The 14539-nt window shown below is 33.2% G+C and overlaps 1 protein-coding gene across 1 annotated transcript; it reads right to left on the reverse strand.

Annotated features, from left to right (window-relative positions):
* Window positions 1–6262: 6262 nt before the first annotated feature.
* LOC121266595 (L-type lectin-domain containing receptor kinase IV.1) lies at window positions 6263–8583 on the reverse strand. Its single transcript, XM_041170467.1, has one exon. The coding sequence runs from the start codon at window positions 8405–8407 to the stop codon at window positions 6389–6391; it is 2019 nt and encodes a 672-aa protein (XP_041026401.1). The 5' UTR covers window positions 8408–8583; the 3' UTR covers window positions 6263–6388.
* Window positions 8584–14539: the final 5956 nt, after the last annotated feature.

Below are 14539 nucleotides of genomic sequence, written 5' to 3' on the forward strand. Positions count from 1 at the left end.
TTGTTCATATTTCAAACGAACCCAAATTATATCTCCTTCCAATAGACAAAGTCTTTTTACACGGGGCAATGGTTGATGAATGTCAATATGAACACACACCCTCGAGAAAGCACCTCAACTAGGGATTGATCAAACAAATTGATATCTTTTATCAGACCAATTGACTCACCAATACTACAGACAGTGACAACATTCATCCCTTTTTAACGGCAAATCATATAATCAGATCCAAAAGGATGCAAGATTCAATGAAATACTTGATGGTTGAAGATCACCCACGTTGTAATAACCAGCCTCAAGGCCAGGCCCTCCTGGCCCACGAACACTCAGCCTTGAATCCAAGACGTTGTCATTCCAGGTAGGTGTCTTCCCCTTCAATTTTTTTTTCTTTTTCTTTTTCTTCTCCTCCTCCTCCCCAAAAACTTCTCACAATTTTTTCTCTCCCCCACGCCCACTTCTCAGTCCATTAGTTTATTCAAACCGAAAAGAACCCCACCCAGATCTCCATCTTCCCCACGTCCACGCAGTTTTAAATTTGATCTTTTCCTCCCGTTACTCAAATCCCTCTTGCCATTACCCTTATTCCTTTCTTTTTCCTATCCTCTCTTCATTACAATTAGTAATCCGCTCGCACAAAGCCCTTCATTGCAGAGAATCATCAGCCTCCCTCCCTGTTGTGCACCATCGCCACCAAGGCGCCATCACAAGTGGCCCTCGTCGAAGCCGTTGCATGTTGGTCAGTCTGCCGAAGCCTCCCTCAGTCGAAGTCAAAACTTGAGGCCAAGTGCAGTGAACACTGCACCACAACCAGTAACCACCACGATTCCGACGTGAGGTGCCTTGCTCCTTCACAACATCCAACCACCGGAAATCACCTCCCACAACCACGGCAAACAGTAAACCACGGTTTTGCCAAGCCAAAACGCCCCTATTTTACTGCACCCGAAATAGAGCTTCTACTAACGCCTTGACCGAGAAGCCAACAAGTCCACAGTGCCTTTGCACCATCCCCGCAACCATGCCCAACTTCGTGCCACCGCGAGCTGCCGTCACACAGTATCTCCACCAATGTTTTGAATACCGTACCGGACGCCGTACCGGTCAAGGCACTGGAACGAAATATTTCGGTACCGGTACCGTTTCGGGATAGCGTTTCGGGATAGTCAATATATGAATAAATTATATATATAAAAATTATATTCTAAAATAATAGTCTATATATAAATAAATTATATATAAATACATATATATATAAATTATAAATAGTCTAATCTGAATTGAGGGTTAAAAAATAAGCTTGTAGTTTGAAAAAACGAAAAAAAAAAAAAACACAGGCCGAAATATCGGCCGGTACTGGCCGAAATATAGGCTGGTACAGGCCGAAATTCAGGCCGGTACGACCGGTACCGGCTGGTATGGCCGGTATTTTGGCCGGTACGGAATAGATATAGTACCTGTATCGGCCGGACGGCCAAACGAAAAATTTCGGCCTTACTAGCCGGTACGGTACGAAATTTAAAACACTGATCTCCACCCCTCCCAGATGTTCCCTTGGTAAAACTCTCTCTCTCTCTATACACGAAACACCCTTTCTCCCTCTCTTTCTCTCACTACGCTCCCTCTCTCTCCACCGTGATCGAGTGACAGTTTTCTCTCCATCTTCCTCTCTCAGTGCTTCGCCTCCAAGCGCCGGAGAATTCATCTCAACTATCCATCTCCGTCGACGTCCAGCTCTGTGTCTCTGTTGCAGTTGATCCAGCACTCTCTCGGTGAGCAATTAGGCTTTACGTACGCATGTTCTAGTTCTTTTCTGTTTTAGAAACTTTGTTGGTAAATCTTTTTTTAACTTCCCAATTTATTTCCTAAAACATCCTTCAGGTGAGTTTTATATTTATAAGTCTAGTGCTCATTTTATGAGAGTTTTAAATTTTTATTTTTTTAAATATGTAGCTTATAGAGCTGAATTATATTTTTTTGTAATATATATATTTAAATATGAATTTTTGAAGTGAACAATAATTACAAATATTTATTTTGAATCCTTTAAAAAAAATATTTTTGATTTAAGCAAAATTATGATTTTATACTTATAATGATTTTGATATAATTAGGTTATTTAGTTTTATATTTTATAGTTAGGCCTCAATAGTAAATGAGTTAGAATTTAATACTTTAGTCAGAGATTAAGTTAGATATTGAGGAATTTGGAAAGCGATGATATTTTTAGGGATTGGGAATTTAGGTTTTTGAAGAATTAAAATAGGTTATTTTAGCATCTTAGGCTTAAACATTGAAATACGTGTTCGATTAAAAATTTACGGGAGTTACATGATTATTTTTTATAGGTGACGATTGACAATTATTCAGTACTGTTGTGGAGAATTTTCTGAAAAACTAAGAAGCTAAGGTAAGTGGGGTTCATGTACTAGTTTTGCCTAAAAGAAATAAAATGAGGTTGACTTTGAAAATAAGCATGTTTGTTTTTGAAAAGAAATCTGAAAACGACCTCAGATGTTTATTCTGCATATGCATAAATTCAATATAAGAGAAAATATTTTCTGTCATGACTGGTGTAGATATGAGCTAATTTTGTGCATTCTGTTTCTGAACTATGCAAAAAGAGCAACTATGAAAGTCTAAAGATTTTTGCTATGAATAAACAAATATGTTTTTATTCTGTTTATTTCGAACATGTGAAATGATCTGAAACTATTTAGTATTTTGTTTTGATATGATGTGTCATCTGAAAACCTTGGCATGAAGTTCTAATTCTGTATCTGAATGTGATCTGGTTCCGATGATGTTCCGTTCTGTTTCTATTAAGACCTTGCCACATGTATAATGGTGGTTTATAATACTACCACGGGGTGAAACATGGTATACAGCCTAGTCACGGGTATAATGGTGGTTTATAACCCTACCACGGGGGGTGAAACATGGTATACAGCCCAGCCACAGGTATAATGATGGTTTATAACCCTACCATGAGAGTTAAACATGGTATTTGTCCCGATGTGATGCTATGAGATGATATGAAAATAATATTTCAGTTTGGATATGCCAAAGGATTTTCTTTTTGGAAATAAGTTTGTTTTTTTTTAAATTTTGTTCTATGTTTTGTAACAAGTTTTGTTTATGCATTATGAAAGAAAATATGTTGTTTCTGTATTCTGAAAGTGAATGTCCTTTTTTTCTGCATACCGAACTTTATAAATGTTCATGTTTACATGCTAGTATATATTCTCTACTTACTGAGTTGTAGATAACCCATTCCTTATCTCCACAATATTTTTCAAATGATTTTGGATATTTCAGCTGGGGATCAAGATTTTGAAGCTTTGGGTGAGATGATTTAAGAGTAGTAGATTAAGTATAGAAAGTTTTCAATGAGTATTTACGATTTTTATTAAGAAATGTTATTGTGTTCTGATGACTTGGCATTTTGGAAAATTGGTTATATTGAGGAAATTAGTTTGAATCGAAATTTCTTTATGATATTGAGAATTTGGAGTCTATACTTATATTGATGAAATGTGAGTGTTAGTGACAATAAGTAACTCTCCGACCCCTACGGGATCGGGGCATTACAAACGTATTTCGTTGAGAGCACCAAATGCTTATCAAAAGACTATGCACTATAAAGAAATACCCTCTCCTTATCACTTTGTTATGTGAATTGAGCCAAGAACAAATTTTCACCTGAATAAAAAAACTTCACACATTTAAATGGGTTCCACACAGTACGCATAATTGACTTAAAAACATCCTTATTATAGAATTTTCGTGTGAATAATCAAAAGATGAGACAACTATTAGAATAATTCACCATAGAATCAAGGGAGGAATTCGGCCGTATAACTTCAGCCTTCTCAACCTCCGACAAAGATAATTTCTGCCACTTCTCAAATGGATCATCATCTATTATAAGATGAATAATTCCAAACACAACCCAAAGAGAGGGATCGATCAAACTCGTATTAGTAACAAGAATCAACTCTCAAGTTACGGAAGCAAATAGACTACCGACATCTTTTGCTTTTTGCGAACAGTAAAGGTTCCACCGCTACCGGCGGTGGTTCCATTGTTAATAAATTTTTGCAAATAGCTTATTACCGTCTTTTAAGACGACATCCTCTTGGTAGAACATGGGTGACAACCAAGATATTGGTCGTAAAAAATTATTTTTTTTCTTTTTTTATCCACCATTTTACACTGTTGTTATTGTTTTAGAGGTGTTTATTAGAGAATCACACCCCCTCCTTTTGTATCATCTTAATTAATGAAATATATTTGTTTGCTTAGAGGAAAAAAAAAAAAAAATAGACTACCAACGTTAACTAAAAGAGTCCACAAAATCCAACCGAGCAGTTACAAAGAAAATTTCAAAGTCAACAAACCAATTAGTAAAAATTTAATTCGAGAAAATTAGATGCAGTTTTCCATTACAAATAAGGAAAATAGTATTAAGAAACCAATATTGGTAAATAAGTTGTTACTATGGGATTATGTATTTCGTGGATATATGTGTGTGCATTAATATGTAGAGTAGTACTTCTTTCATCTCGATCTAATCATTTCCGGTCACAATAATGATGTGACATATTTCAAGTGGGCACTACTTAAATGAGTTATAGAAGAGATCACTTAAAACATTAAACATTATCATATGAGATTGAAGATGAAAAAAATTTAAGATGAAAAATAAGTCATAACATATCAACAACTAAGAAAATTTAAAATAAGATAATGATAGCTATACTATCTCGTATCACATGTTTACTACTCTTTCTATTTTTCTTATTATTATTTTTTTACTTAATAATTAAGGAAGTGACTATTAGTGATGTTATATATATTTTTAAATTTTTTCTTAATGATTAAGGATGTTGAAAAAAATACTTAAAAAAATAAAAAAAATAAAAATTTCAAATATACTATAGACTAGTAAACAAGTGATAGGAAATATTAGGATACGTTTGGTAACTAAACACCTCTCAACTCATCATTACAACTTTTTTAAATTTCAACACAAAATATAATAAACAATTCAACTTTTTCAAATCTCAAAATAATAATAATATTAAAAAATAATATTCTAACAATATTTTATCATCTCAACTTAACTCAACTCAACTCACTTCAACATCCAAAAACAATCTTAGTCTATCTCTTACTATCATTTATCCAAAGTAATGGACGGGTTGTAATCTTTCCAAATAAATCAGGCAAGTGGCAGGTGAGATACCCATTTCATGGATTTAGCTCACTCATCTTGTATTAACACATAAAATCGTGGGCAGGAAGAAGGTGTGGGGAGAGGAGAAATAACCAGTTCAACAATGGGGAAGAGGCGACGTAACTACCCACCCATTTAGGATTGAGACTTGCCTTAGCCTTTAGTTTTTGTATCGAGAAAAATTATAAAAAGATTTTATAAAAATAAAATGACATAATAATATTATTTGATGTCATAGTTTAAAATTATTTTTATTATAATGTAATTCTAATATATTAAATAAAATTACATTAAATTATAAATTTCTTGGTGTAAAATATTTTTATAAATATTTCTCTTTTATATCATTCACTAAAATAGTCTACTGATATTACATTTTAGTCGAATTAGCACTTCTCTAATTTAAAAGTTTTTTCTATTTGTACTTTCAACTTAATTGGAATTAGTATTAGTATTTTGTACTTTCATTAATGCACCGTTAATGGTGTTATATCAGGCACCAATGACTGGACGTCACATGTAATCTACAGATTAAAAAGATAAATTAAAACAAAAAATTAAAAACGATTTAAAGAGATACAAAATTTACGTTTAGATGTTCAGATGAGTTAAATTGAATTGTGAATAATAATACTTTATAAATCTCATTGAGATGAGTTTAACTTTTTAAAATTGAGATATATTTAACTTTTGAAAAATTTTATTTATAGTCTTCATTTGAGAACGATATGTATAAACCCTTCATTAAATAAAAAAAAAAATCATTTTAAAAAAAATATTTTTGTAATTTTAAAAAATTTTAAAGATAAAATTACTTAGACTTGTATTGAAGTCTTTAAATAGAGATCGTGCGTAATATTATTTTTAACTTTTTAAATTAAAATATATGAAATAAATTGAAATAAATTTAATTTTTTTATAAAAAATTAAAAAAATAATAAATCTCATCGCTAATTAGTTTAAAATGAAATGAATTTGTTCCAACAACCTAAAAGCACATTAAAAGTAGAACAGAGAAACTAATCCGTCCAAAGATAAACAACAGGAACTGTGTTGATATTTAACTCGGTATTCGTTTTTCACGACAACGATTTACAACAGATTTCAAAAAGTTGCGACTGCTCACATACCCAAAACAAGAGTGACTTTGAATCAGCGACCCCCCGAGAGAAGCGAGTCTGCAACAGAAGAGGGATGCGTAAACGCCTTGCTCATAGAAGACGGATAGGACATAGCGAGATCAGTGAAACCTAAGTTGTGCGCAAATATCAAGCCGCTGGCACATAGACCAAGCGATGACAACTCAGGAAGAGGAATATCACCCTCCAAGTATTGCACAACTTGGCGCATGCTTGGCCTAGCTGCAGGCTCTGAATGAGAACATAGCAACCCAAGTTTCAATACCAACTCCAGTTCCTTTACCACATAATCTGCACCTAGATTTGGATCCCTTGCCTCAAGAATTTCCCCTCGATTCCAAAAAGAAAAAACCCAATCGACCAAAACGGCATCCTCGGCTCCTTTCTCTATTGGTCTTCTTCCACAAGCAACCTCAAGCAAAAAGGCCCCAAAAGCAAACACATCTGTGCTTGTTGTGGCCTTGCCGTTTCGAGTATGCTCTGGGGCAAGATACCCAAGAGTTCCTACCACATGGGTAGTTTGAGGATCAGTTCCGTGATCATACAATCTTGCAAGACCAAAGTCTCCTAATCTACTATTCATTGCACCATCTAGCAAGACATTGCTGGCCTTGACATCTCTATGCACTACAACTTGCTCCCATTCTTCGTGTAGATATAGCAGACCCGATGCCACGCCTTTAATTACTCGAAATCTCTGGTCCCAATTGAGTGTGATCTTGGGTTGATCGAATAGGTATTTGTCTAGGCTTCTATTGGGCATGTAGTCATACACCAAAAGCAGCTCTCCCTTGCGCCGGCAATAGCCCAAGAGTGAAACTAAATTCCTGTGGCGAAGTCGACCTATACTTACAATTTCTGCAACAAATTCTCTCATTCCCTGTCTTGATTCATGGGAGATTTTCTTCACTGCAATCTCAATTTTAGAGGTAGGTAATACACCTCTATAAACCCTACCAAATCCACCAACGCCCAATAGTTCTTTATCCTTGAATCCTTTTGTGGCAATATAAAGATCTTTGTATTTGAATCTGTGAGGCCCATAGTCAAGCTCCCAGTCTTCTACCAATTCTGCAAACTTCCTCTTCCTTTTTACAACAAAAACTGCAGCTGAAATTGCCACCGAGACTAAACTAACAATCATCATAGGTAACCCAATTGTCAGAAGTTTAGATCTCTTTTTACCTCCAATCCGAGGCAGCTTGGGAAGTTGAGAGAGGACAAGTGCTGGAGCCTGGCCATTCATCTTAAAACTCCAACCCAAAACATAATGGTTTGATAGAACAGAGCCAGTCGAGGAAGTGAAGCCAACATACATATTGTCGTTAATGATAGGTGAAAGATCACGAGACAAAGACAACAGCGGGATTTTGGGTTTATCGACACTGATAGGAGCTAAAGTGACATTGATTTGCCTCTCCACACCATCATAATCCACCCAAACTTGAATTTGGTGGCCGCTAATAAGGCTCATGTTCTTAAACCCACCATTATTATCAGCAAAGTATCCTGCAGGAGCAGATTCTTCGGACTTCAACCCATTTATATCAATCCCAGCATGATTGTCGTTTATGTCGGCAAACTCGTTGCTCTGGATTGTATCGAGTTCTATGGCAACCACATGATTGGTGGAATTACCATTGTTGGTCTCATTGAAAAGGCCAAGGTACTGGCTTGGAAGTGCTCCTGGGATCCCTTTAGTTGGAGCAATCACGAATGAAATCCCATGACCGCTCAAAGTGGGATATTGGGAAATGATAGAGAACACAAAAGTCGTAGAGAAGGAAGAAGAGTTACCATTTAAGGAATTCTTGAAGCTTATTGGATTGGGATAGAAAGCATGACCCTTCTGCTGTTTGGTGTCATTGGTGAGCTTCAAAAGGCCATTAGCAGTGATTTCGGCTATGCCGTCTAGGCTTAGATTCGCCGATCTAAATCCATTGAAGGTGAAGCTGATATCTTCTGAAGCTACGAAGCCTACCAGCAGAGACAACAATATTCCAAGCTTCGAAAACATGGCTATATTTTGCATACACCTCTCTCTTCTTCGCACGGTTTCTTAGTTTCAGTACTTAAATATCAAGTAAATGCAGCGTTTGGTTACGTATCCGTCATTACAAGATGAAGAACTTTCGAGTATTTACATTCTCACCCACTTTGTGAATGCCCCGAAATCACCGTGGAATATCCACTTAAATTCCACCCAAGTTTCAATGCAGGGGCCCCCATGAAATACGAGACAGAATCTCTCATTTTCCACCACAAAAATAGGGGGGGATAAGTCTAGATTTATGCATATTGGAGTCTCATGACAAACCTAAATAATTTGCATTTTCAAACTTGTAAACATGTGTGATTGCAAGTAATATGGTCTATAGTCCACTTGGAACATCTCAATAATTATTAGAGGCATTCTTTTCATCTCCTAACATTATTAAGACTAAAAATTTATTAAAATACATCGGTTTCAAAATCGATATTCGCACTCAGTGAAATAATGAACAGCTATTAAACATGTTTTTAGAAATTTATTCTTAGAGAATATTTCTAACTATTTCTTATATATTGATAGTAGAAATAATTCATTTTAAATTTTTTATATGTTTATTTATATATAATATGTTTGATTAGAAAAAAATATATATATGGTCTATAGTCTCTGTACGATCGATGGACAGTGCTATGAAAGTGCAGCAGCCATGGGACCATTACAGCTGCCATTCTTGATTACGTGGGAAGATTTCGAATGCGTCCATTTTAGACCCCGAGGTTGAGTTGAGATGATTGCCCAACTGCCCCTTCTAGGCCGGTGGTAGACTTTTGTTTTTAACTAGTAAACATCTCTTTTGACACGTAGCACATACTTTTCTTTATTTTTTTTTAAATATACTTTTATGTATGATAGGTAGATAAACATGTGATATCAAATATATTATTAAAAATAATAAGATTTAAAATAAAGAGCATTATTTTATTATATTTAATTAAAGTATAATGAGTATATTCTTTATTTTATCATTTCATTTTAACTGTTTATATATTTAATTTTATTTTAAATTTTTTTAAATAATTAAAAAATTGACTATTAATAGATTAATATATTTTTTTTATTTTTTAAAAATATTTAAATATATTTAAAAAATATTTAACATAAAAATAAAAAAAAATATAAATTATATTAAGTGGCACACAGAATGGACACTTTGAGCTGAGTAGCACCCCTCTTAATTAAAATAAAGAAACCCAAGTGGATACCTGCACCGTCGATATTACTTGGCAATTTCCTAAGCAAATCACAGCTCCAAAGCAAAGAGAAAAAATTATAAAAAACTGTTTGACAAACAGGTATAATATTGGAAAATACTCAGCATCCCGCTTCTAACTTCCGCTGAGAGATACCGTTTGTATTAATGTATATTTTTATATGTTTTTTTTAATTCTTATTTTATATAGAATTTGTTATTAATTTTAAATATTAAAAAAAATAAAAAAATTTATAATATTATTAAAAAATACTTTCTTAATCACAAAATAAAATAAAAAATAATTTTTTATTTTACTTTGTGATTAAGAAAGTATTTTTTAATAATTGTTTTTACTTTCTTATTAAAGAAATGCTTTTTAATAATGTTCTAAATTTATTTTATTTTTTTAAAATATGTAAAAGTGTTAAAAAAATCTATATAATAAATAACTTAAAAAAAAACACTTGAAAGAATAATGCTAGTCCCCAGCAAGAGCTCCCAATAAGGGCTATAATATTATCCTATGATATATTAGATTATAAAATTATTTTTAATGTAAAGTTTAGATTTAACATATCATATTAAATTATATATTTTTTTTTTTTAATTTTCTTTTGATAAATGCATACATGCATGAATCATGTGAATTAGGAGGTAAGTCTTCAAGAATCAAGAGATGCTTAGAGATGTTTTGCTATATATTCTGGGATTCTTATGGATAACCTTCATGTTGATGTAAAAGATGAAATATGAATTTCACAGCAAATGAAGTCTACAAAGAATCTTGGACAAGAAGAAATAGCAGATGAGTGGACCATGTCTTCTGGAAGCTCCCATCAAATTTATTGCAGTGGAACTTCGCCGTCTTTTCGGTAAAAATCAAAATCAGAGTATTCATTTTCATTCTGTTCCACTAATTAATAAAACTGTCTTTGATATCGATATGTATCTGCTCAAATGTCAGTTTCGATAGATGCACCCCATAGTCTTATTATTAATAGTTCCTCGTTTCCAACTTGCAGAAACTTAAGCTACGTTTAAATAATAAAAATATTTGAAAAGTATTGAGAATATTTATAAATAATAATAATAAAATAATAATAAAATATTAAATAATAATAAAAAATAGGTAAAAAATAATAAATAATAAAAAATAGATAAAAAGTAATAATAAAATAAAAAATAATAGTGAGAATATCTCAAATACTCTCACTACCCAAACACACCTTTAGAATCTTAACATCATATTCCATGACGAGGGAGCGGGACTTGACTCTGAAGTTGACTTAAAAACGTTTCAACTACGGAACGTTGTATCGACTTAAAAACTTAAGATGGGATCATATGATTAATAGATTAGTGAAAAGTAAAAAATAGTTTTTTAATAATTTAATATCACATTATAAAACGATAAAATGATAATAGTTAATAGGATGATGAATAAGAATTTCTATTTCAAGATTATCTATATAATAACCCAACCCACCCACCCACCCAAAAGGACTAGCCCCCTTAATTCCTCCTGCCCCGCCCCACCAGTGGGCATCTTTCTCTCTCTCGACCACACACACCCTCTCTTTCTCCTATTCTTTCTCCCAACTTCCGTCATTCTCTCTCTCTAACCCCACATATATATATATATATATATACACACATATTTTCTCTCAATCTCCCGTATTTCTTTCTCAATTCCTTCCCTCGAACATACATATTCTCTCTCTGTAACCTTAATCCACAACTATTTCTTTTTGTTGTTTCATCATTACTAACGATAATATTAGTAAATTCTCATCCCTCATAAATAATATATTTAATGAATTTTAAATATAAAATTTATTAATATTTAGTGTTGTGAATTGTTGATAACATACCTAATTGATTAGGCTGTAAGAGTGTATTGAAGATGAATTTAATATTCAAGTGTTAGTGTTGAGTATTAGTTAGAATAAATCTATGTATATGTCACTGTTATATGGTTGACTGTAGACCTTATTTATGTTGAAATAATAAGGTTATAGAGGCCGGTGTACGTGCTATCCGGCAACGTATTTGCAAATTAGAAATTTGGAATTTATCAATTTTGGAGGATAATATTTTAAAACAAATCTAAATTCATGTTATTAAGGATTGTGTAAAATTTTAGATTTAAGTGAGATCATTTTTAGAGTAGAAGTTGACGGATTATAGTGGCCTTGAAATAGGTTCTGAGTGACCGTTGGCAAAAGAATATCTTGATTATTTTGACTAGAAATCGAGGTAAGTGACTTTTTAATGAGTTTTTAATAAAATGACTTAGTTTTTTTTTGAAATGGTGCACTTGGATATTATATTTCAAACTTGCGTACAATTTAGATTTGTGCACATTCTTATGCTATTTTGACTCGAATTGTGGGATTTGTGCAAGTTTTGTAATGGATGGAATGTTTGAAAAATGCTATATGACTTGTTAGACTTGAAAGTTAAATGTGAGCGTGCTATTTATTCTTGAGCCCATGATATGAATGTCTTTCTGACATGTTTGATGTCCCTCGTGGCGTGATGTTTTCATGGCATGATATCTTTGTGGTATATTGATGCCCTCACGACATGATGTCTTCATGGCCTGATATCTTTGTGGTATATTAGTGATTTCTCTATTATCATGTGTCATTGAATATGATATTTAGCTAAATATATTGGTTGAGATAAAATTATATTGCTCACATTATTTTATTTGGAATTTATTCACTCTCTTATAGTCAAGAAAATTGTCAACTCTCCCTCCCTCATTAAATTGCTACTTACTGAGCACGTGATAACTCATCACTTCATTTCACATATTTTTTAGAGTTGTAGAAAGTTCATTCCTTTGAAGCGATAACTTGTGAGCACAAAGATTCCAGAGTGGACTTGGTTTAGTAACTCTAGGTTAGAAATTTTGGGGATTGATGATTTTGTTGTGTAAAGATGGTTTCGGTTGTACAGAAAGTTTTCTTATAGTCATATTTTAGATATTTTATAGTTTTTGTTGAAGTATCTGTATTGTAATTATTTAGAACTTAATGACTAGCCGAACTTATGAATGAGTTTTTGAGGATCATTGTATTATGGTTGTGAATAGTTTAGAGGTTGTGTATTTAATATATATTTGTAAACAGAGAAAAAGTTTTAAAAATATAGGCAGAACTTTGTCCGTTTATGGTTTTGGGTTTGAGGCGTAACAATGGTGGTATCAAAGCTTAGGCTTATGATTCTGTAGACACTTAAGAAATGAATAAGGATGTTGATTATGGTTGTAGCATAGGTTAAAGATATCATAGAATTAGGATTTGATCCTCATTATATTTTGGTTTGGATGTCGATTGATAGTGGTAGTTTTGTTGATTATAGTCTAAAGTTGATTTGAGGTTTATTGATTTTTAAAAAAATTTTGTTTGCTGGACTTATTATTGTGCTTTTATTTATATAACTCATTTTGGTGATAAAATAGGTTAAATATGCCGCCAAAGCAAAATAAGAAGTTTGTTGTTGAAATTTTGGCCTTGGAACGTAATTTAGAGGAAGAAATGTTTGTTGTGACTAAGACAGATGAAATTGATGAAGTAACTGATAGAATATGTTCTAGAATTGGACGGAGTACTAGGAGACATAAAAATCTAAGAGAGGGTTGCTCTTTTGGAGAGTTTAAAGTACACAACCCTCCTACCTTTTCTGGAGAGCCAAATCTCATAGTAACGGAAAAATGGTTATTTAGAATGGAGAAACTGTTAAGAGTGTTAAATTGTACTAACACACAAAAGGTCCAATATGCTATTTTCACCTTAGAGGACGCTTCTAAGAGGTGGTGAGATAGTACATATTTGCTATTAAAAGAAGAACTTGGCTAAGGTACCACCACTACTTGGGATAAATTCAAAGAATTTTCAATGATAACTACCATCCTGAAGTGGTAAAGGATCCAAAGGAAAATGATTTTGCAAACTTAGTTCAAGGGCCCATGACCATAGAGCAATAAGCTGCTAAGTTTACTGAACTCTCCCGTTTTGCCCCTCACTTGATTCCGAATGATGGGAAAAGAGTTCAAAAATTTCATAAGGGTTTGAGTGATAGAATACGTCACCTCATACTGGTTTCAGGTGTTAACACATACGAAAATAGTTAGGAGAGCCATGGAATTAGAGAAAAATTTTACATTGAGAGATTCTACCAATGTATACAAGAAGAGATACTTGCAACCTAGTGCCCAACTAGAAAAGGACCAAGGGCAAGGTTTTAAAAAGAGAATTGTTAATAGGGGTGATAAAAAGGGACATTCTTCCCAGCAAATGAGTGGTAGTCACGATGTGGAAAATATCATGGAGGGCAACCATGTACTACTGAGGTCAATTTATGTTACACTTGTAAACAACCAGGTCATTTTTCTCTTGAATGTCCGAATAATAAACAACCACAACCAATTCAGAAAAATAATAGTAGTATGGGGAAACAAGTTCAAGGGCGAGTATATGCTATGACAACGCAAGATGCCTAGGCTACGAATGAGATGGTCACATGTATACTCAATTTATTTCCGTAAATGCCAACATACTTTTTTTATTTTGGATCGACTCATTTCTTTGTTTCCAGGGTATTTGCTAAGAATTGTGATAAGGAACCAAAACTACTTGATTATGAGTTAGTAGTTTCAACTCCTACAGGCAGTACATTAATAACAAATCTTGTACTCAGGTCATGCATGATTATTATTAAGTGTAGGGAATTGTTAGCAAATTTGATAGTCTTAGATATGCATGATTTTGATGTTATCTTAGGAATGGATTGGTTGGCTGTATATCATGCTAATATTCATTGTTTTGAAAATGAAGTAGTTTTTAAACCTTTTGGAGAATCTGAGTTTAGATTTAAAGGATTGTCCACCAAGTCTCCATTACGAATTATAT

This window comes from Juglans microcarpa x Juglans regia, chromosome 5D, assembly GCF_004785595.1.
Source record: "Juglans microcarpa x Juglans regia isolate MS1-56 chromosome 5D, Jm3101_v1.0, whole genome shotgun sequence".
Classification (NCBI taxonomy): Eukaryota; Viridiplantae; Streptophyta; class Magnoliopsida; order Fagales; family Juglandaceae; genus Juglans; species Juglans microcarpa x Juglans regia.